General features: G+C 31.5%; 2 protein-coding genes across 26 annotated transcripts in view; both read right to left on the reverse strand.

Annotated features, from left to right (window-relative positions):
• Positions 1 to 23,173, reverse strand: part of syd (JNK-interacting protein syd) — a 143,177-nt gene that overhangs the window by 99,092 nt on the left and 20,912 nt on the right. For 12 of the 25 annotated variants that reach the window (XR_013879902.1, XR_013879901.1, XR_013879897.1 and 9 more), the window contains 14 exons: positions 20,789 to 21,026; positions 18,946 to 19,019; positions 18,424 to 18,494; positions 17,529 to 17,574; positions 13,651 to 13,696; positions 11,451 to 11,495; positions 9,702 to 9,719; positions 8,035 to 8,149; positions 6,868 to 6,970; positions 6,620 to 6,693; positions 5,848 to 5,940; positions 5,197 to 5,256; positions 4,774 to 4,849; positions 3,106 to 3,206 (listed from right to left, as the gene is read on the reverse strand). Coding sequence is in view for 22 of the 25 variants with exons in the window: in XM_080161658.1 (XP_080017784.1) it covers positions 3,106 to 3,206; positions 4,774 to 4,849; positions 5,197 to 5,256; positions 5,848 to 5,940; positions 6,620 to 6,693; positions 6,868 to 6,970; positions 8,035 to 8,149; positions 9,702 to 9,719; positions 11,451 to 11,495; positions 13,651 to 13,696; positions 17,529 to 17,574; positions 18,424 to 18,494; positions 18,946 to 19,019; positions 20,789 to 21,026 (1,160 nt within the window). In the remaining 3 variants the exon portion in view is untranslated. Of the gene's footprint in view, positions 1 to 3,105; positions 3,207 to 4,773; positions 4,850 to 5,196; positions 5,257 to 5,847; positions 5,941 to 6,619; positions 6,694 to 6,867; positions 6,971 to 8,034; positions 8,150 to 9,701; positions 9,720 to 11,450; positions 11,496 to 13,031; positions 13,068 to 13,650; positions 13,697 to 17,528; positions 17,575 to 18,423; positions 18,495 to 18,945; positions 19,020 to 20,788; positions 21,027 to 23,173 lie in introns of all 25 variants that reach the window. The other 13 variants (XM_080161667.1, XM_080161664.1, XM_080161662.1 and 10 more) reach the window with 7 other exon arrangements.
• Positions 528 to 1,913, reverse strand: LOC145319503 (uncharacterized). The gene is made up of 2 exons (XM_080161675.1): positions 1,748 to 1,913; positions 528 to 1,307 (listed from the first exon to the last, which is right to left on the reverse strand). The coding sequence occupies exons 1-2, from the start codon at positions 1,810 to 1,812 to the stop codon at positions 743 to 745; spliced, it is 630 nt and encodes a 209-aa protein (XP_080017801.1). The 5' UTR covers positions 1,813 to 1,913; the 3' UTR covers positions 528 to 742.

Consider the following 23,173-nt stretch of genomic DNA (forward strand, 5'->3'; position numbering starts at 1 on the left):
TTTATTACCAATTGGATTTCCGTTGACGCCTGACTTTCAACGGACAAGTGACTAAAAAGCTGATGCATTTTGCAGCGAAACAAAACAATTTTTGCATCTACACACAACAACAATACAAAATAGTGGCAGAGAGAAAATTTATTTCATGTTAAACCTTTAGACATGTTTGTTTACAATATTAATATATCTTTCTACTATGTTATTTTCTATTTCTAGCTACAAAATATTTTTCTCTATATTTGACAATTTATCAATATTTTTACATTATTTTTGTGTGTCTGAGTAATGTACTGTCAATACACTTTATAATCTCCTTTTTTCTGGTTTTGCTATATCATTATTGCACTCTAAGAACTTTTATGTTTTAACAGTACAAAGACAGATTAATATCGATTTAAATTGCTTGGAACAGCTATGCGTTTGTGTCATTTGGTCGTGTTTAACCTTTCTCCTCCCACAAAAATAAACCAACAAATAACACAAAAACAAAATATAATTCAAATATCTGTCTCTTCTAACAATTTTTCTTATTCTCGAATCCAAATAGTTTATAAAAATAATAACAAAATATATTAAAAAGGAAAAAAGCTAAAAAAATTAAAAATGGGATATCACTTTGGTCTAATCTTATCACAGAAAATTTAAGGAATATTTTTTTCATTTAATGAATAATATATCAAAGCCTTAAGCTCTAAATTGCAAACTTATAGTAAAAAACTAATTCATAAACTAAAATTAAAAACTAAATTGTTTTAAAGGCATTTCTTAACGCTCTTCTGTGAATTTTTCTCAAATCATCAAACCAACAAATGTCAACATTTGAACGGGGATTAGTATCTACGCGGTTAGCAATAGGATTCGCATTTTGGACATTAGTATCTACACGGTTGACAGATTGTGATGCGTCTAGACAGTCACCATTGGGAGTCAAATTGCTCATTTGAAGGCTGTTAGTTGTTTCTACGCGGTTGACAGCTTGCAATGAGTCTACGCGATTTAAAGCTTGCAACACATCAACACGGTTAATAACAGCTTGAATTGAATCTACACGATTGACAACAGCTTGTAAGGTGGTGGTTCCTCTGCTTATCAATGATACCATGGATGAGGCAGTGGATGAAAAAGTAGAGGATGATGGTGACATAGTTGATGAATAAGAAGATGTGCTCATGGCTGTTGGGCTTTCCAGGTCACCAGCTGGGCCGGGCAGTGGAGCAGCTAGGTCATCAGTGGAGCCAGGTAGAGGACAAAGGTCGGTAGCTGGGCCTGGCAAAGGGATCACATGTTCTTTGCTCTTTGACCACCACCTTATTTACAATTATTTAGGTTTGTGTGGGTAGGTGTAAAACAATATTAATTACAAAAATACTTGGATAGTAAACAAAAAAACCTCCCACTAAAACTTTGAATACATATTTTCAATTTAGCTTAAAAATTATTAAAATAAAACAAGATGCAAGTAAAGCCCCTAAAATTCAGACCTTTAAAATCTTATGCATAACAGATTAATGTTCTATGCTTTCAAGTAATGCTACATAAATAATATAAATAAATGAACACCGCTACGTAGGATTATATTTTCTGCGCAAAACTTTCCATTTTTCATCAAGATCATTGGCTTAGAAAATTGGAGAAAAATATATTATAATATTGCACTTCTTTGTTTCTCTCAATCCAAAGAATAATTTAGAATAAAATTTTTATTTATAAAAAAATATTTGATACACCTACCCACACAAAAAAAAACCTAAGGCTATAATGCTGAGACTGTATTTTTTGTTTGCATAAAACTACATTTATTTTAATATACATATACAGTATAGAGTACAGGCTGTGTTTACGTACGTTTAGAAGATGTTCCAACAAATAACAAGGGCAATAGGGAAAACCTATGGAAAAGTTTTCCTTCTTATCAATCAAAGGTAATAATACACATAACTTGATTTTGAAATCTTAGAATTAAAAGGAATTAGGTATCACTATGAATGTATACTGGCGGCTACGCCCCTAGAGGCCTCTAGGGAAGCGTAAAATGTTTTCTTTCATTCTATGTAAAGATCAGCTTTTTACCAAAAATATTATATTTTATTTCTTAATGGCGGGTGATGGTACCCTCCCCCAAAATAGCTATAAACCTTCCCAAAAGCTACACTGTAAAGAAGAACCATAACGGTTAAGTGGTTATCGATATCCCTCGGTAAAAACAGACATCCTTTCACTTTATTATAAGGATTAAGTATTTCATTTGTTTGCTATTAGGAGGGGGGGGGGGGGGAGGCAACATAACATTCCCTATACCAAGGCTAGGATTAAAAGAAACAAATATATATCTAGCTTATACAATTTAAATACCTAATTCTTTTAATTCCTAGATTCTATATAATTTACTTATTTTCTTATTAACTTTTCCTGATTAATTCAAATAAGGACAATCTTTAAGAATCATTTAATTTTTAGAAAATTTATGTTGAAAGTTTAGGTAACTAAACAAAATCATAAGGTTTCAATCAAAAAGAGTAAAATAAGAAATCAATAAATATGATATTCTGAACTCATTTGCATTAATACCAAGAGTCGTGTTAAATTCTAACAACATTAAAATTTAATTTTCATTATTCTTTCCTTTATATGGGACCATTGGAATTCCACCCGACCGGGAATACACCAAATGCACCAAAGACCAGTTGGAGGCATTAACTTTACCAGAACAACCCAACTATACTTAAACTAGGATGATGACATCCATAAATACCAAAGCACATAATAGTCATGTTTAGAAAAAAAGAACAAAGTCAATAATGGAGAAGATGTTCAGCTGTTAAAAAAAAGCAAGTAAAAAATGGCAAAACCTTTTTACATTAATTCAAATATAAGTCTTTTGTAGCATGATCGACAGACCAACGGACCAATTTCATACAGGATTCTTTGCTCAGTGTAACACAAAATCTTTTTTAAAATTCAGCCATCTATCTTAAATAGCAGCCGAAAATTCATGTTTTGCCATTTAAGTTTCTATCGAATGAGTAGGTATAATCCCGTCATGTGGGTGCAATTCTATGGCCAACCTCCTTATGCACGAGATAAAAATACTAAAAATATACTTACACAGCCTCGCCTCCATCGAAAACATCTGTACCCCTTGGTTGGGAGCTAGTGCGCCGGTCAGACTGGGACCTGTTTCTCATGGTTAGGGGCCCAAGATTTTCCTTAAATGCAATTCATTATAAAGCACAGCTGAGAAAAATGCTGTAAATTTGGGTTGCTTATCTGCAAAACGCTTCAAAGTTGAGATCTAGAGCTAAAAATCAGGGAGGGAGTACTGGCCCCCCAAAGTTGACTACTGAAAATCCAATTTTTCTTGCAAAGGGTAGACGATTTGAGCATAAGAAAAATGCGCTAAAACCATTTTTATGGTGTCACCTAAGTTTTGAATTTTAGATTTTTTTGTACTTTTTAATTAAAAACTGAAATATTTTTTTAATGTTTTATTAATTGCATTAAAAAACGAAGAAAATAAGCCATTAATCATTAAATTCCGATAACTATAAGTGGGGTAAAATTGCTTTCAAAAAAAGTTCTCATAACAAAAAAACTCACTGTAGCTTTCTATGATAAGCAACACGTCAAGGAGAAGTTTTTACCCCCACATAAAGAAAACATATTTTAATCCTTAAAATTTTAAAAATAAATTAGATTGTCCCCCTCCCAGACCTTTAAAAACCTTCATTTTCCCCCCTTCCTGATAAAAAAAAGCTTGGATGTCCATGATGATCAAATTATTAACCGCTCTAATCAGTCTTATTTTTTAATTTTTGTCTGTTTAGGACGTTTATTTCTCGTATTCATTCGAATCCGGTGGATAGGAACCGGTTCTTATCCATACGAAAGAAACCATGTCTAGCATCGTATTTTATCCAGCTTTCTACAAATATAAAAGTGTACAATCATAAGATTAAAGCCAGTTTTTTTAGCCCTTTCTATATCCGCGGAAAACTGTTTATAATACGATGCGAGAAATAACTATTATTTTAGTAGATCTCTGCAGTTAGTTCACCCTTTATCTATGCATATGTAACTATTTAGTTTATAAAAATGTAAGGAAAGTTTGATGTAATAGTTACTTAAAGTCTATAAATATTTCAGCAAGTGCATTTTTGTTTATATTTCATTGTGTGTGTAAAATTCTATAGGTAAGAGGAAGTGATCACAAACTTTACTTTGGAAACTTTTTAAAGTACAAATAAAGATCTTCATTGCATTGCATTGGTTAGAAACGAATACTATAAGTACATAGATGTTATTAAGAACTTTTTGTTCATATCTCGACTCCTAAATATCTATTCTTACTGTTTACTTTACTATTCTTATTTCATTTTGTTCGCATATTTTTCTGGCGCTACTTATGGATAACTTTACCTTGTGTTAAGACAAGGATGACAACATTCACAAGTAGGAGACAATAATAGAGTGACAAATGGAGAAATTAAGTTTTGGAGTAGATATTCAGTGGTCATAAAAAACAAAAGGGGTAAAAAGAGAGAGAACGATTAAGAAATAAAAAAATCACAAAACTTTTACTTTTTTGTTGTTAAATAAATGTTACGTATGTCTTTGATAGCATGACCGACAGACCTAAGGTCCAGGAACCAAGAAAGTTATATTTAATTTGTAAGATGAATCTTAAAACAAAAAATCAGCCACTTATCTTAAACAAGTGCTGAGAAAATAACGTTTCCTCAATAGCTTCGCTACTATAAAAATAAAAATACTCACCTCACTATTTGAGTATGTCATGTACGGGGATAGATTATCATTAGGTCGTTCTGTTCCACTAAACAGATTGCTAAAACTGAAAATAAAAACAAAGTTTATTTCAAATGCAATTTGTGTTGCACTTAAACATTATATTACTTTTGAAGAAACAATTATTGAAATATAAATGTTTGGAGTAAATAAAGAGATAACAAGATATTGGTAATAGTAGAGTTACAGATAGAAGTTTGTCATTATGTTCAAGATAGTCTTGTTCGACCCTAGTCCATGGAATTTCGACTGCACTGGAAATTTTTTCATTCCTCCTAATACAAAAATTGAAAAATATACAAAATACAAAATTGAAAAATTGAAAAATATATACCTAACTGTAATGAGATGAAAAATATAATGTTGAATTTATTGTTTTTTTTTTATACTTACAATTTCCAAATGCCCTTGTTGTTCTTCTTGTCAATATGTGGATCTGATGTTTTGCTTGCTCTACACAATGGATATTATAAATTATTAAAGATTTAGGAGGGAATCTAAAGGGATAAAACAATGGACGTTAAATTGATATGCATCCCCTATAATGAAAATCAAAATTACCTCTTCTGTAGAGTATAAATATTGTTTAGGATTAACCGATCAAATTCAATAAAATTACCGAGAGTTTTTGAGCCAATGAATAATAATATTATAGAACCTTGGGTACCAGTTTAGTTTATATCCCAATTACCTCTTCCTTCCATGTGATTTATCCACTATCTTGTAATATGGAGGTGTAAGTCATTATTCATTTTATTGATATTATTTATGAATTTGAAAAGAACGCGTTCATTAATATTATATCCTCTGATAATTATGGTGTCCCTTTTTAAAAAAATTACATTTTATCATAACAGTATAAATTTAAAAAGTTAACCCAACGAATAATAAAACGCTGTTATAAAACTTTGGGGACAAGTGTAATAAACAGCCCATCGTTCCCTCTGAAGCATTATTCACTAAAAACTAAACACGTAGGCATATCATAATAGTTTCTTCATTGTTAATGTATAGGACAGGTATATTGTAAATATATATCCATCCCTGATCATCTCAGTCCATCTGACCGCCTCCTGTAGCTCCATAAACCTTTCCTTGTACTGGTTCCTCTCCATTAATACACGCGCCATCTCAACCCTAATAGTTAACAAATTTATTATTAATAGATTTATTACCCTAGATAGACTATTAAATAAAATATTTCACACAAATGTAAAGATATTGTTTAGCTAACTCAATATATGGATGAAATAAAAATGCCCTTTTGTTGCAAAATGAGTAAACTTTTAAGCAATAATGTTTATAAACTAATGTGGGACAACCTTGCCCAAAAAATTAGTCCAAGACAATATCCCAATAATCCTTATACTAAAGTAACAGGATGTTTGTCTGTGTGTCTGTACCGAAGGATCTCGCTAACCGCTGAACCGATCGGGTTCTCCTTAACAGGGTAGCTTCTCATAAGTCCTGGGAAGGTTTATAACTATTTTCTTGGGGGGTGGGACACCCCCAACCCCCCCCAAAAATGAAAAATACACCCCCCCCAAAAAAAAAAATTATTTTTAAAAATTTTTCTTTTAAAATCTAAAATAAGAAATTAGGTTATCAAATTCGACTCCCCCCCTCCTCAAGTGCCCCTAGAGGCCTCTAGGGGCGTAGCCGCTAGTACACTAAATATGGTAATACAAGCCCTTAGTGACTAGGAGAGATTCATTATTTGGAACAGCATTAGACCAATCTTATTTATGTTGACTAAATCTAAAAATGAATCATATCTCTAGCACGTTAATTATACAGCTTAAAATGAACTAAAGACCTGGTAAATCTTTTGCGTTGTGCCATGGGAACTTCTTCCTCTTCCTCCTTCTCTATCTTCTGTTTCTCTGCCTCCTTAAATAAATTAACTGGATGGAAAAAGTATAGAAAATTATAAATAGACAGGTCAGTGTCTTCTTTCACGCCGAAAATGGTAACTTAATGATAATCCACTTACGACACCTGTAATGTACAAAGAACATGATTAGAAATACTGAATAAATATCCATATTACCAAATTAAACTTACTTTAAGTTTCTTGTTTTCTTCTTCAAATTGTTCAAGTTTTGTTGTGAGTCTGGATCTTACTTCTTGTAAACTTCTCACCTCTTCCCGCAATATCTCATGCTCACTGTCAAACAAAATTAAAATAGTTGAGAAGTTACTAGAAGTGAAGATATTCTAAAATTTGTGTTCCACGCATAGTCATATCTCCGCTTAGATTTTTGTCGTACTAGCGGCTAAACCTCTAGAAGCCTATAGGGTCCTTTAAGGTGGGGGAGAGGGGGTGTAGTCCACACCTAAATTTTCAATTTAAAAAAAGTCTTACCATACCCTAAAATAGAACCTATTAAGTAACTTCACTGAATTATATCGGTTCAGCGGTTAGCGATGCCCTTTGCTACTGATAAAAAAAAGCTTACTACATTATACAATAAGATAAAGACACAATAGCAAAAGGAGAAAATTCAAGGAGAAAATAATCAGAGGCTCTGGTTGTTAGATTATGTGATAATTATGCGAATGAGATCCCACATCCTATAATTTTCCCAAAACTTTAGATTCAAATGTAAAGATAATTGTTTCCCCCATTTCTTATTTAGGACATACAGTGTGACTATAATATTTTGAGTAAAGAAAATATCTCAGCCAAAAAAAAGATACATCCTATCACAGATATGTCCTCCTGACAAAGGTCATACAATCTAACGGTTTGTTTGTCCGAATGCTCTCATTTGCTCTTTATACATTAAAGTAGAACACATTTATAAATTTTATTTAATAAATAATTCAACTTTTTCCTTCAACATTAAATGTCCATACACCTATCTTTTTATTACATGAGATAATATGTGTCTATATTGCTTTTTAATGGTTATAGTAACCCTTAACCTCAACATTATTCTACATTTATTTCTTTAGAGATATTGTCATCTAATATAAAAAAAAAGTAGAATATTCTAATCGATTTGAATCGAGTAATGAATAGGTATAAAAGATTATCTTATTTTTAACCATTGTTTTATTAGGGAAAAAAAACTCTAAAGCTCATATTCTAATGTTATACCTACCTAATAAATCATTTTATGATTCATATTAAAATTGTCCTTAAATCATAAAAAATATTGTATTTTTGCTGTTTTTTTTATAATAAATAACAGGATTTCGAACTAGATCAACTAAGAATTGACTTACCCAGTAAGCTCGTCAACTTTTGCAATGAGGTCATCCTTGACAATATTCAGAGCATTCTTTGTGGCCAATAATTCATTATTCTCAGAGATAAGGTTCTCCACTTCTTTGCCCATGCCTAAACAAATTATCAAAATTAAATAGCATTGAAAAAAAAGTTTGATCATGACATTAAAATTCCGAAGTATACTATCACACATTGTAAAAAAGCCTGCTAACGGCCGTACAGCTACGTTCATAATAAATCACATCACTATCCTAACAGACCCCCAAAATAATATTATATAGTTTATAAAGACTCAATAATGCAAAAATAACAAAGGAGCTGTGAATCCATTGCGCATTAGAGGACCTCAGGATTGGGTCATGCTTGGTTCTGTGAAAATAATAATTAACCAACAACAATTTCAAAAACTCCCCACACTTTTCTAGATGTATAAAAGTTAATGCAAAACCTTAATTAAGTAGGTATTTTATGTACCAAAATAAAAAGTTTTGAAATTAAATTTTTTTTTTTAGATATTTCATTTTGGGCTTAGAAGATGGGTCTTGGTAATTTAAGATTTCTGCAGGCCTGGGTAAGTTGGTTTTAATTGTGTAAAAATATTTGCTTATAATGTTTGATAGGATACTAAGGCACCATGTGATAATCGTATACATATTCATTACATTAGAGTGATAATCAAGACCAAGGAAGGTTTTGAGTGAATGGCCAAGTAAATGAAAATAAAGTTTTGTTACACAAATTTTAATTTTGTATTTTGAGTAGGGTGGTAATCTTGGGTATTGGGTAAATAATTATATTTGGAGTATAAGAAAAATAAACTTCTTTTGTTGATCTGTCCCAGTGTCCCTGTCCCTGAAAATTTAACAATTTCATTTACTTGTGCCATATCCCTGATTTCCTAAACTTGCCTTATTTTCTTTTATAAACAGCACCCATTATTTAATTGCATAAAAAAAATTGAATTTGTGTAAGTTAAATATGTTATTTAGAGATATTTTTTATCCAAGCAAAATCAGTGAAGGATGCGTTAAAAAAACTAAAAACAACCATTGCAATGTCTACAGTACACCTAAACCATTAGAAAACTAATTGATCAAGCAATTTCTTTTAAATTGTCCAAAAATTAAAATCCAAACTAACATTACTTCTTAAAATACGAATATGTCGAATAATATCTTGTCTTGATTCACCTAATAAAAACATTTTGTTTAGACAAAATATTCTTTTTAAAAATGTTTAGTAAAATGTATAGGTAGATATTTTATCAAATAGCTTATTTTAGTGTATAATAAATTTTCAAATCACTTTCCAGAGTCTAAGTTTTTTAAAAAAAGATAAATTTACCAAAAAGAGGGACATTTTTTTCTCGTATTTTTCTGCAAAGTTGTGTGTTAGCATTTAGCCAAATACGTTTATTAAGTCAAACTGTTCTTATGAACATTTCATAAATAAACATTTGGACAAAATTAAGAACAGTTTGACTAAACGCTAACACACAAATTTATGGAAAATACTGGTAAAAAATGACCATCCTTATTAAAAGTTCAATATACTTTGATTGAAACTTTGCTTTAATAATAATGAAAACTACTAGGTATAAAATAAGCTAATTAATAAAATTGATATTAGTACAAAAAAGTTAATATTAATCCAAAAGACTCACCGTAATAGTTGTCCAGGGCTGCAGACAGAGCAGAAAAAAAAGAAAAATATTTTGTTAGTAAATTGTATCAAAATGTTTAAGGTTAAATTGTTTACGTACAAATTGACAAACTTGCACTGACTAAGATTTTAATTTGCTTATTGTTCAGAATTGAGAAGTTGAATTTACTGTTTTTACGAGCTCAAAAAAAGGGGTAGAAAGGAAATAAAAGTTTCTTATTATATCTTAATCATCTCAAGTTTGTAATAAAACCTTTTATATGCACTAGCCTATTTCTTTTTAAAAATTTCAGAGGAACGGTGTTAATTTGGAATTGTTAAAATATAACAAAGCTAACATGAAATGTAAAGAATTTATTTTGAACACGTTTAATAACTTTGGGCTTTTGATAAGAGATTCTTTCAGACTGTTTTTGATGTTTTAGAAGAATTTAAATGGTAATTTTACTACAAAAAAAGTGTTATCACTCTTTATTATTACAGAATAAATTGCTATTAACCTTGTTATATAAATAGACAAGTCCAAATGAACACCTCTAAATGCATTGGCTTCATATTGTAAAATATTAATTTAATAGATCAAAGAATCCAGCTATGTCACAAATAAAAATTGAAGCTTAAACATTAATTTCTTATGTTGGAAACTTTTGAAATAATATCTACTAGGTATTTAAGAACTAAAATATTAAAACTTTTAGGCTAAAATAATCAGAATCTTACTTCTTTACACTTTGTATTATTTCCAACTTAAAAGCTACGTATTTATTTACAAGTATTAATAAATCTAACTAAAAACCAAACACTACCTAGCATTTGTATGAATACAAAAATCTTTTTTTATAAATTTGATAATACTCATACCCTTTCTACTTTTGTGTTAGATTTTTACCAATTTGACTGCTGCAGCTTCTTTCAATTAGGGTCCGTCCGTCAGACTGTTAATTGACTCCAACGTTTTGGTTCATTAACAGAGCAGGTGTAAACACTTGAATTTAATGGATTTAAAGAGAGGTTAATTGATGTTTTTTTATCAATATTTACAAAAATAGCAGCGGTGTATATTCTGCACAAGATTAATTTTTTTCCCCTGCTGCAATTTTTTTTATATTTTTTCCCCCTCCTAGTTTTTTCCAGCAAGGAAGGGGATAAAAGAGAAAAATATTTTAACTCTTTATTTTATTCAAATTATCCCCACTCCCACATATTCTTTTAGTTTTTTTCGCCAAAGAGTGGAGAAAATGTAAAAAAAATGCTCTAAGTTCTCTTAATTTTTACATTTTTTCGCCTCTACCACATATTTTTTTAATTTTTTTACCCCTCCCCCCTAGCCGGGTCAAATTTGCAGAATATACACCACTGAAAAATAGTTTAGAGTTTGCCCAAAGTTGGTCATTTTTTCGGGTAATTTCGTAATGTTGGGTTGTAATCAAACTGTCATAATTATAGACCATTTCATGTATGATGTACATTTGGTTATGATTAATAACACTTTGACTTAATAAGAGCATTTGACTACAACGACAACCCAACACCCAACTTAACGGAATTACGCGAAATTTCCCTTTATTCTCTATTGATAATTTTTCACTATTCTAATTCATAGCTTGTTATTGCTGCGCTACATATAGACATATAATCCTTTAATGTTATTAACCCCATTGTCTGTAATTTACATGTAAAGTCAAACAAACGGTAAACATGCTAAATAAAAGTAATAAAACTAAAAAAAAAACAAGGACAAAACGCTTACCATTGTCGTAACTACGATAACTTACTCCGTCATCGTTATCACTGTCTAAATAAAAATAAACAAAAAGAAAATAAATGGTAACATAATTTTCAGCCATGACAAGACTCTGTGATCGCGACACACTACATTATATTTACAACAAACAACAAAATAATGTGCATTCAATAAATAAGATTTCTACATTTGTCATGGCTGGCAATTATTAATATGATGGTAACAAACATTATATTATTTATCACAAATTGCTGGATTTTTACAATATATTTTAGCGGATCTTTAAACTCGCAAAGAGATTTATTTAAAACTAGTTAAATAGTTTTTTTCAATAAATTATAAAACTAAGGAACAGGACCACAAAAAGGTTTATACAGTTGCTGATACTTCATTTGTTTGCGAAGAGATTTTTAGCAGGAAGGAAGGGGACAATCAGCAATTTATTACACTAGTCCCCAAAGTTTTATAATAACGTTAAGGGCTTGACACCTTTTGAGGACTTCTATTGAATTTTGAATAATTCGTTCATTAAGTTCAGTATTGTTTGTTTGTTACAGAAGAGGGAATTTTGAGTATCATTATTGGGGATGTACATCAATGTAATGACCATTGTCTTATCCCTTTAAATCCCTGGATTTTTCTAATAAAGTCGCTTTTTTGATAAATAAATTAATGTTTGTCACCACGTGCAAAAACAAAACATAAATAAATAAAAATTATGAAATTATTTTCAAAATAAAAATAAATGGGTGCATAAAACACATGAACTGGTTATGTGCAGATTTTAGTTCTCTACTTTCAGATCATGTTTAATAAGCCGCGCTACTTCCTTTGAAATTAAGCAAAACTTTTCTACAGCAGTGGGATGATTCTGTTCATCTGTAATATTTTGACAATGCAATGACAATTCTTTTTTTGGTAAGAGATTGAAAATTTTAAAGAAAATGTGTTTTAATATTTTTAAAATTCACTACCTATCAAAGATTCTTAATAAAATATATAAAAGACTTAAAATCAAAAGAAAAAACTGTAGCTTCAAAATAAATTTAAGGTGACTTTTTTTAAAAATCTGTAGATGCTTTTAGGTAACAAATCATATATTTTTAACAATATCTAGTTCATCTAATGGAGATAAAGTTTAAGAATAAGGTGAAATCTTTTTTTGCATCGTATTGTCAATTGCATTTTAACTTCACTAATATCTACTGAGCATATGAATGATCTGTAAGTAAAGAACTATAATTTTGGATATCAACGGATTGGTACATGTTGGAGTAAAGAAACACAAAAAACTATAATAATTGAAAGTTTTTTGTTTAATAATCATCTTAAATTTGAGGTTAAATATCAAGTGCAAATATCTAACTTATTTTTGTAAACTTTTTGAAAATTTACAGATATCTTTAAATGAAAAAAGACAACTAATAAAACGTTAGAAACAGACCATTCTTAATTTGATAGCTCTGCATTTGGAACTATTCCTTTTTCCAATATATTGTATGTTCCCGTTTCTGCATCCCAAAATGGACCATTCCGTGGATACCCATTTATACTTTTAGTAATAAATAACATAAATAAAATACAAACCATTTGAAGCAAACTCCCCAGGATGTACAAAACCTCCTTGAAGGCGTGCAAATATTTTCCATTATTCATTTACACAGTTTTTCCAATATGTAATATGCATTAGTTAGGGCGTCCCGTTTTCAGCCAATAGGTGGAACAAACATTTGAAAGTATGGAGAAAAAAACTCTAAGTTGAGACATAATTTATTTTGTATGCACAGTTAAGATATTTTCAAGAAAATTCTAAAACCTATTGTGGTTTTTACAATCAACATAAATCGTGAAAACCTTAAATCCATTAAAACCAAGACTTATCAATTAAATTTGTATTTCTTGGCATTATTCATAATCCATAAGAGCAAAAATTATAATAAGACTTTGCTAACATGTCTAAACACGGATTTATTTTAAAAGTTACACTTCACTTCAGATAGTGGTTCAAACATGCTTGCCTTAAAACGGGACTCCCTAACACCAAAATACTATGCACTGTATATATATATGTATGTTATACTGCTATAAAGCAGTGAATACTTGTGCATTTAAACTTTGTTCTCCCCTCTTTTGCAATGTTCATTGTTCATGTTAAATTAACTTAAATTTCTTTGCATAAAAATGCGGCAAAATAGTTTTTTTTTACCTGTTAAATCTGCACCTTCGTCCACTTCTCCCAATACCTCGTTGTCCTACAAAAAAAAACATTTTTAAAAAGAAACATTTTATATGGAAAATAAACAAATGTCCCATAGTAGTAGCATACATGCAGGGATCTAAAGGGAATAGACAATGGCCAATAAATCGATGTACATCCCCAATGTTGATAAACAAAATTACCTCTTCTATTGATTTTAATGGTCGGATGGACGGACATGCCACGTGAAGCATAGCGGAGCTACAAATACTCCTAACTTTCCCAGTTTACAAATTCCCAAACTTAATAAGTTTATAAATAAGTTCTTGTAATCCAAAGTTACTTTTTGATAACCACAAGAAACCCGAAAAATTCCTTAAAGGTGAAAACTACTTTGAAAAGTTTTGGTTAAAAGCAAACGCTTGGAATTATTCTAAGAACTTTGACCTCTGTTTATATAAAAATATTTTGTACGAACACTAAACAAATACAAAAAAAGAATATGAAAAAAAATTACTTGTGGAAATCCTTATCTCCTTGAACTACTATTACTATGAAACTTCTCCTAAGAAAAAGTGTAATACAGACTATTCAACCAATAATCAAAAACACTTTTGATCATCTTAACATTTCATATTAACGAACAGATTTTAAAGATTTTCTTGTAAATCAATCAATCACCGCCTTGTTTTAAAAGAAACAGTTAACTGTAATAAAGTAACAATAGGTATAAAGTAATAATCTTGTTGCATTTTCAGTAAATGTGACAACCAGTAAACTGATAGAAAATCAAAATGAAAAGAGTTTTAATTCGTTTTTTGTGATAACATTAGTAGAATATAAATTGTTCAAGATTGTCGTTTAGAAAATGAGATGCGAAAACACATTTTAGTTGAAGAGAAGCTGCGCTACTAAAACTGGTGATTGTCATCACAAATTGTTTATGTAGCAGGAAGAAAGTGACATCCTGCCTGCTATTGCTTTGGCTCCAGATTGGAAAATAAAGTTTTCCTTGTTTGATGTTCTGGAATAAATTGAACAGAACAGAATCTTTCACGGAAAAAGTAATAAGAAAATTAACATTAATTTCTAGAAGATTTTTCAATTTCTAAACCTAAAAGATCCCCTTTTATACATCCTGTAGGGTGGGACATCCCCTACTCTACACATTGAGTAATGATGTTGATGTCGCTTTTTTTAAACTATTGACTTTAATGAAGGGGGTTACCCACACACCCCACTGGGGCTACTAGTTAATCAAAACATCGTGACATAAGATTTATGTGTTTTATTTGTTTTAGACAATTCCAACGACAAGCTATATCCAGCTGGAGAAGTGTTTTATGAAGATTTTAATACTACTGTAATTGTCAATATTGTTAGCTATTTAAATGATCTTTGTGATGAATATTACACAGTGATCTATTTTATGAACATTACAAAGTCATGTCTCTTCAGATTAAATAATGGTCCGGGCTTAGTGCTTCTGGGTGTGTCTGATCTTAAAGTTATCTAGGACTGGAGGTGGGCCAGGTGCGCAGCCGCGGCCAGGCAGCGCCCGTCCCAAACTCGTGGAGTCTTGGACAGAAATCTACCTGTACCTAAACCAGGTGAGAATTGATTAATCTTACGCATCTGTTAAAAATATATATTCTTGTATCCCGGGAAAGAACAAAATCTTGTCAATGTCCTTGCAATATCTGGCAAAATTTAGGGATGCAAAATCCAGGAAAAGAGACGCAGGTTCTACCAGTTAAATCAGAATCATATGTTAAACAAATGGGGATAAAAACTTGGAAAAATTTTCAGCAGGGCGGGGAGAATTTCTCCTTCTGTATCGGGTGAATACACCCCCGTAGAAGTCCTCTCCCCCTAGCAAGGATTTACAGTTCCCCTACTAACACAGCTAATGGGGATGACAGGGTAAAAGATGGTGTCCCATAGAGTAGTTGTTAGCGCACTACGCTGTGGTTGGGAAAATCCGAGTTCAAGTCCCCTCATAGATATTGCACTTGGATGACAAATATCACGCAACCTTCCCTGTGATGCCCTTAGGTTGTATGGGGGGAGATTTGTAGGAAGTTAGGATCCTACCTATCAAGCAACTCTAATCGTGCTTTCCCTTGGCCATATTCCTCATTCATATAAGAGTGCCATTAATTAGGGTGACTTAATATGGAACACCTGCCAAAACTCTAGGCCAGGGTGATGTAATAATTGAGTAGCTTCCACGAGAATTGCGGGTCAGCTTGTAATGTAACAAAGAATACACCCAGCTGTGCGCGAAGCTTACCAATCTAGGATTGGTCAAAGGATTCCCACCTTTAATCTCCTCGTTCATCTGAATCCTAACTTTAAAGAATCAAGGCTACATACATACATATGATAATACCCACTTAAACTTAAGTTGGTTGTTGAAAACAAATTTGCGCGCTTTCCAAATCCAACAATTACTAATTCAGGGACACTTTTATGACAATTCAGTGGTCGTATGGTCAGTGACACCATGAGGGGTTTATCCACCCTTCTAACACTAAAGATACACCACTCTTCTTGTCTGTTATACAAGGGTAACGGTAATAAAACTATTGAAAATAAACACTATATTCCAAAATTTCAATAGAATAAAATCTTAGAATATTTGTGTCTGTTTGGGAAAAATGCACAACACACAAAATATTCCATAATTTTATTTTTAAAATGATCAATCAAAATACAATTTAACGGCAATTTTGGAACAAGATAAAAATATTACATATTAATCCCACAAATACTTATCAATAAAATTACATCAAGCAATGAAAGTTTCTACTTTGTTTTGTCAAAAAAGGTATAAGTATAGATGAATAATCCAGACAACTACCTTCCCCTAGTGGCATAGACCCTTTTCGTATGCTTGTTCTTTTGTAGTGACCAGGTTGTGTTAATATTTCCGTCGCTATTAGTTGATTCAAGACCCAATAAAAATTGGGAGAGTTTTTTATAACACAGGCCCCTCTATTCTTTTACCTCACTATTTTACTCTTTATCTTAAATTACTCTTTTAAGACAAAAAAAAACTTCAACTTAATTTTAATTTTATTTTTAGGATTAAAACAAAATTTGATACTGTTAATATCAATTTTTTAAATTTAATATACCATAAAAAGGCCTTAAGATATAGATATACTGAAAATGTAGGTATTAAAATACATACGGAGATTGGATCATATGAGAATCTTTTGGCTAATCTTAGATTGATAGGCTATGCGCACAGCTGTGTTTATTTTATATTACACTAGCGGCTTCGCCCCTAGCCTCTAGGGACTTTGCCCCAAGTGGTTTGATCAACCTATTTTTGTGTTATTTAAATTTAAAAAGAAAAGTTTTTTTTTTTTGGGAGGGGGTATTTTTCATTTTTTTGGGGGTTTGGGGGTGTCCCACCCACCAAGATAATAGCTTAAAACTATCACACGACCAGTAGGAATATTCCCTGAAGAGTAGAGCCCAATCGGTTCCGTGGTTACTGAGATCTTAAGCTTCAGACAGACAGACATCGTACTACTTTGTATTATAGATTAGCGGCTTCGCCCCTAAAATAGGACCAAGGAAATCTTCTACAAAAAAAATGGGGGGGTTGTTGTTTTTTGGGGGGTTGGGGGTGTCCCACCCCCCAAGAAAATAGCCTAAAACCACCACAGGACCAGTAGGTATATTCCATGAAGAGTAGAATCCGAACAGTTCAGTGGTTACCTAGATCTTAAGTTTCAGACGGACGGACGGACGGACAGACAGACATCAAGCTACTTTGTATTATAGATTACAAACTGACCGTCATTTCTCGTTGGATACCGGACATACTGATGATAGATCCTAGTTATATAGTAACTGCGTTTCTAATAAAATACCTGGAAACTAAGTTCTTGATAAAGGTTGTTACCAAGTCTCTTCTCACTAAATAATAAAATAAATTATTGGTATCATAACAGGACAAATATGTTCATTAATAACAAAGGAACTTTTTAATCGTTCTTTTTAGAGCCCTCATTTTACTTCATTTGAGTGTACCCAAACTTTTTTGAGCCAAATAATAAGATAAACATTTGGTACAAGTGTAATTTACAATCCAATGTCCCCTCTATCCCGGATTTAACCCACAATATAATGTAAATGTATTAATATGAATAAGGAAATTCAGTAATAACCTACAAATAGTATTACAGAGAATCTTTGCTACTGAAGAATATGATAGGAAAATTTAAAGAAGTAAATTGAATTTGTTTACTTATTACATTAGGTAAATAAATAAAAATCTCTTTATTATATTTTTTCCATTACGAAAAGTAGCCATAGAATTTAGAGATGAATAATTTTCAAAAATTTATATCAGTTCAAACTCAAATTTTTCATTAACTTCATATGAAATTTCTACACTATTTGTAAAATAGATTACATTGAAAAATGTAAAAAACTTTTAAAACTAGGTATTAGATTTTATTCTTAATGGGTTCTCTAGTTATGGTTTTGGCCTTTGGGAATATTTTCATAATAAATCAATAAAAAATTATCTTACCATTTCAATAATTTTTCTACTTAAAATCGTATTATACCTATGTCCAGAAAGGGTGGGGGTGGGGGGGGTGGGGGGGGATAAGCTCAACTCTTGCCCAACCGTTGATAATTCTAGTCACTTGCAATTATGATTTTTGATTGGTATTTTGTTATTGTTAGAAACAGAGGTGCCATAACATCATATTACGGGTAGAGACTGGGATGCCATAGCATAATATTAAGATTACTTACGATTTGGTATGAGATTGACACATGATGGGGTTGCTGGGTGACACTGGGGTGCCAGGTCCGATACTTGGGTCCTACAAAAAATGATCGCTTTAGTGTTCTCATGTCAAATGTGAAATAAGTTTCAATCCTAATAACGGAGACAAGTAATGTAATATTTTCAAGGATATAAAGGGATAATGCTTGAGACGTTTAAACACTCAACTTAATCAACCAACAAATCAAAATTCAATTCACTATAGGCCCAAAAGTTGTTAAGCCAACGAATAAGAAAACGTTATTATAAAACTTTGGGGACTAAAGTAATAAACAGCCCAATGTCCCCTCCCTCCCTGAATATTTTATATCAATGATTGTTCAGAACCATACTGATCATGTAGGTAAAGAATCGTATTATAGACAATTTTCCACAATTCAAATCATAAAATTGAACCATTTTATTAGCCCCTAGTTTTACTCCTATAATTTTTAATATTAATATCTGTAGAAAGCTGTCTATAATACAATGCGATAAATAACTAATACCTTTGAGATATCCTGAACCTGGTCGAGGCCCTGTTCCTCCATCTCTGGAGAGATATCATGTTCAACCCAGTTCCCTATTATACAAAAATATATTAGCTTTAAAATTCGTGGATTCTTTTGGAGTGAAGCTACTCCTAAATTAGTTAGGTATGTCTATACATTCCACACACATTTATCACTATTTTTTTGACAGAGAAAAAAGACAAAACACATGTGTAATTGTTTAAACATTTTATTTACTGAATAGGCCATTTGATGTACCTTTATCCTTTTAAAGTATAATAATAGCTTGTTATTGCTACGCTATTAGTGTCGTTATATAAGCAAAGACTGGATTATTCTATACAATTAGAATTGAAACAAGGATGACAACATCCATAAGTAGCAGAACTTCAAACCAAGTAAATGACATAGAAATCTTCACAAAAAAAATTCTATCTTAATTAAGAATTTTTTAAAATCTACAAAATGTTTTAGGTAAGGACATCTATAATTATAGAGTAAAATGCAGCTAAATAAAAGTCCTGATACTGCATACTTTCATAAAATAATCCAATCTTTAAATAAATAAAAAACAGTTTGTAGGATTTTTGTTAAAAATGTAAACTATACTACGAGATTACAATACTAAACTTCCATATATGTTTTTCTGTTTGTGACTTACCAGGGGTTTATATTTTATATTTTTAATGTATTTTTTAATATGTGTATGTAGGGTGCTATTTGTGCATGCATAATTTGTTATATTCAGATTAAAGAATTCATAAAGCAGTTCTTATTAATGAACAAAAGTGCAGCAAACTTCCATACTTGTTTTATCTGCAACTAGCGGATGCGCCTTTAGCATACAGGGGCTCAGTATAGAAAAATCTTAAATCTAAAGATAGAAATAGCCTAAGCCATGGCAGGACCTTAAAGTTTCCCAGAAACAGTTAATTCTTTCAGTTCATTAGTTATTGAAATCTTAAGCCTCAGAAAAAAACCTTCCTATAATAGGATACTAGGATTAATCCCTCCTTTTTACTTTATAAAATATTTGATACATAAAGACATAATTGCTTAAAGCGAGAAACTACTTTATATCTCTTCTTCATAAATTAGTCTTGTGTTTTGTAATAATAAAGTAATAGTATGATTTTGTTATTTCCATGCTGATTATTATCTTTAAGTTTTTGGGTCTTGAACCAAATTGTATTTTTTATTATGCTACTTTATTGAAATACAGGCAAATACAGGTCAATTAAAGATTAATCATGATTAAACATTTGGCCTTTTATATTGCTTGAAAACAGGTTGAGGAAATAAACAATCTTTAATTGACCTGTCCCTTTAAGTCTAGGGTGTATGAATGAAGTTTTGTATGCATAAAAAAATCGAAAAATTAAATGATATAAAATAATAAATGTTCAAAACAAAATAAACTTTTAAAAAGTGCTAGAGGACGAGACAAATCTACTGTGTTAGGTTGGGTGATGATTTTTTGGAAGATTATTATATTATAAACAAAATATTCAAATCATAAACAAAGTATTTTAAGAGTTTTATCATTAAGAATATATAGTGCAGCTTCCTTACTGTGGTGATTCCTTTTATGCATTTTATGCTAAAACCTTAGAAAACATGAAAGTATCATTTCACAGGTATATGAAAAAAAACATGCCAAAATTGACTTCTCTAGTATTTCTTTATTCAAATATTATTTTCTTGTTATTCCTATGGACTTTCTTTTTAATAATCTTCCAAGAAACAAATAAGTGGGTAGTGTGTTTGATCAAGGATAAAAAAATATGCATGTTATGTACTACAAGAACAAAAATAGTGTGCAATGCATTCTCATAATCACCCTGCTGTGACAGTCGTTGTGCATTTGGTGGCGAACCACTACCGCCGCCGCCCGAAGTAGTGCTCTCTCCGCCGTCGGCGGTTGATTCAGCGTGATCTTGTTGGTGCTCTGAGTTGTTGTGCAGCTCCGGGTGCTGTGCTATAATGTCGTCGGTAACCTGACCTTTGTCTGTGAGTTGACTGCCGCCGCCGACACGCCGTCTGCCGCCACGGTTGAGCGTTCCCTGGTCACCAGGGCCCTGCAAAAAAGGACATTATAACAATATTTTATTGTTTATCAATATAAAAAGTAGGTACTCGTAAATTATAATCTAACACAAGTAAATTTTTTTAGAGTCATTTCCAATTAAAACCGTAAATGTCATTCAGTTACTTTATTCTCTTAAAGTACGTTATGTTATACACATTAACAGATTTATAAGACAAAGTAGCTAAAAATTTCTAAAGAAATTATCATTTTTAGTGATTCATAGTCAGTACCTGCTGAGAAAATTATAATTTTTTTATTTCTACTGTATGCTACTGTTCTACTTGGTAGGCAATAATATTATTTGTTATTGTTGTGCTACTTAAGTACAATACAATATTAGTCAACTAGCTAAAAGGGGGGGGGGGCGAAAGTGACACTTTTTGTAACCAAAACTAAAAGTCAACAAAGGAACTCAACTAAAAAAAGAGTTACAGGTCTGAGATTTTGCATGGCAGTTGCTTTATAGGGGTACAATATGGAACTGTGAAGAAACGGCGGCGCAACCGCCGAAAACCGCCGTTTCCCGCCGAAATTTTTTTTGCCTTTTCTCGGCGGTTTTCAGCGGTTGCGCCGCCGTTTTTTCACAGTTCCATATTGTACCCCTTTAAAGCAACTGCCATGCAAAATGTCAGACCTGTAACTCTTTTTTTAGTTGAGTTCCTTTGACTTTAAGTTTTGGTTTCAAAAAGTGTCACTTTCGCCCCCCCCCCCCCTTATTAGTCAACTAGCTAAAAAAATCCCCTCGGTCTCTCCCATTTAATCTAACCTACATAAAATATCATATTCTCATTCCTGTTAGGTAAATAATAAATAGAGCAAGAGTTTTATCCATTGTCAGCCAACCCGAAACTATTATTTAATGTCATGCACATAAATACATAAAAGGAAAATATCTTAGAGATCAAAGAATTTGAATGCTTTTATTCACGACTAAAGAGATTAGGTATCATTTTTATAAAAAAAAATTACCAATATATGATGACACAATAAATCAATGTTTTATTTGTGATCTCCTTGTTTTACCATTAAATTGATAATTCAACATCTGATATTAAGCCCGCAATATTTTCGGAGTTTACTTATCATGTTTATGGCAAGCAGGGTGTCGGAGCCGTTTAATTTTGATGCGGCTCCGGCTCCGTTTTTCAGTTTATCATTAATATGGAAATACTGTTGCCAAATTATAATACTACTTTAAAAAATAATTTTTAGCTAATCCGGAGCCGGAGCCGTTTTTAACGAAAAATACGGCTCCGGATCCGGCTCCGGCTCCACCAAAAATGTTGCTGCTCCCGGCTCCGGCTCCGAAACACTGATGGCAAGTGACCCGCACTCTGTAGAACTTTTAAAAAGCGAAAACAACTCAGCTTTCTAAATATTGTGTTTAATTTCCTACTTAATTAAACACTAGCGACTTTATAGTGAAGGAGATTCATGTCAGACAGCATTTAGCGAGATATTTCGCTACAGAGACATCCTGTTACTTTTATAGAATATTGACATAGAATTTTGTTGGAACTATTTTGGTTTACATTCCAAATCCCTTTGATTTTTGTCATTCTGCCATAAATGGGAAGAAATGTGAATAAATGTAAAGAATTCTCAAAGTTCTGAAGGATGAAACCAAATATATGTACACTTAAAAGGAAACTACCTACGCAATTTTATTTTGTACTGATTCAGTATAGTTAAGCTCATTGGTATGTTAGCTATCATGGCCTTCAAATTTCCATGGTAAAATTGTTACATAACATCTTTCAAAATTGTAGTGCAAATCAATGCAATGAATCCACTAATTTTTACATTTACATAGATAAAACTAAATGTTTTTGGTATTTAAGCTTCAAGTCCTAGTAACTGATGGACAATCTGATTATGTGCTTAAACGTTTAGTCTAAGCTTACATTATTGGCTATAAAGTATTTCGTCCTAGTCTATGACTACACTACTTAGGTAGGTTTAACCACAAAGAAAATGTAGCTACACTCACCCAATAAACTCAATAGTGTCCTTTTTAATATTATGTATGTATTATATATGTATTACTTTTAAAATGTATTTTTGTGCACAATTGTATAATGATAGGTACAAACTTTTATTTGAAATTTGAAATAAATATCTAAAGGAGCACGTCTA

This window comes from Acartia tonsa, chromosome 5 (assembly GCF_053477335.1).
Source record: "Acartia tonsa isolate MP-2025a chromosome 5, ASM5347733v1, whole genome shotgun sequence".
Lineage (NCBI taxonomy): Eukaryota > Metazoa > Arthropoda > Copepoda > Calanoida > Acartiidae > Acartia > Acartia tonsa.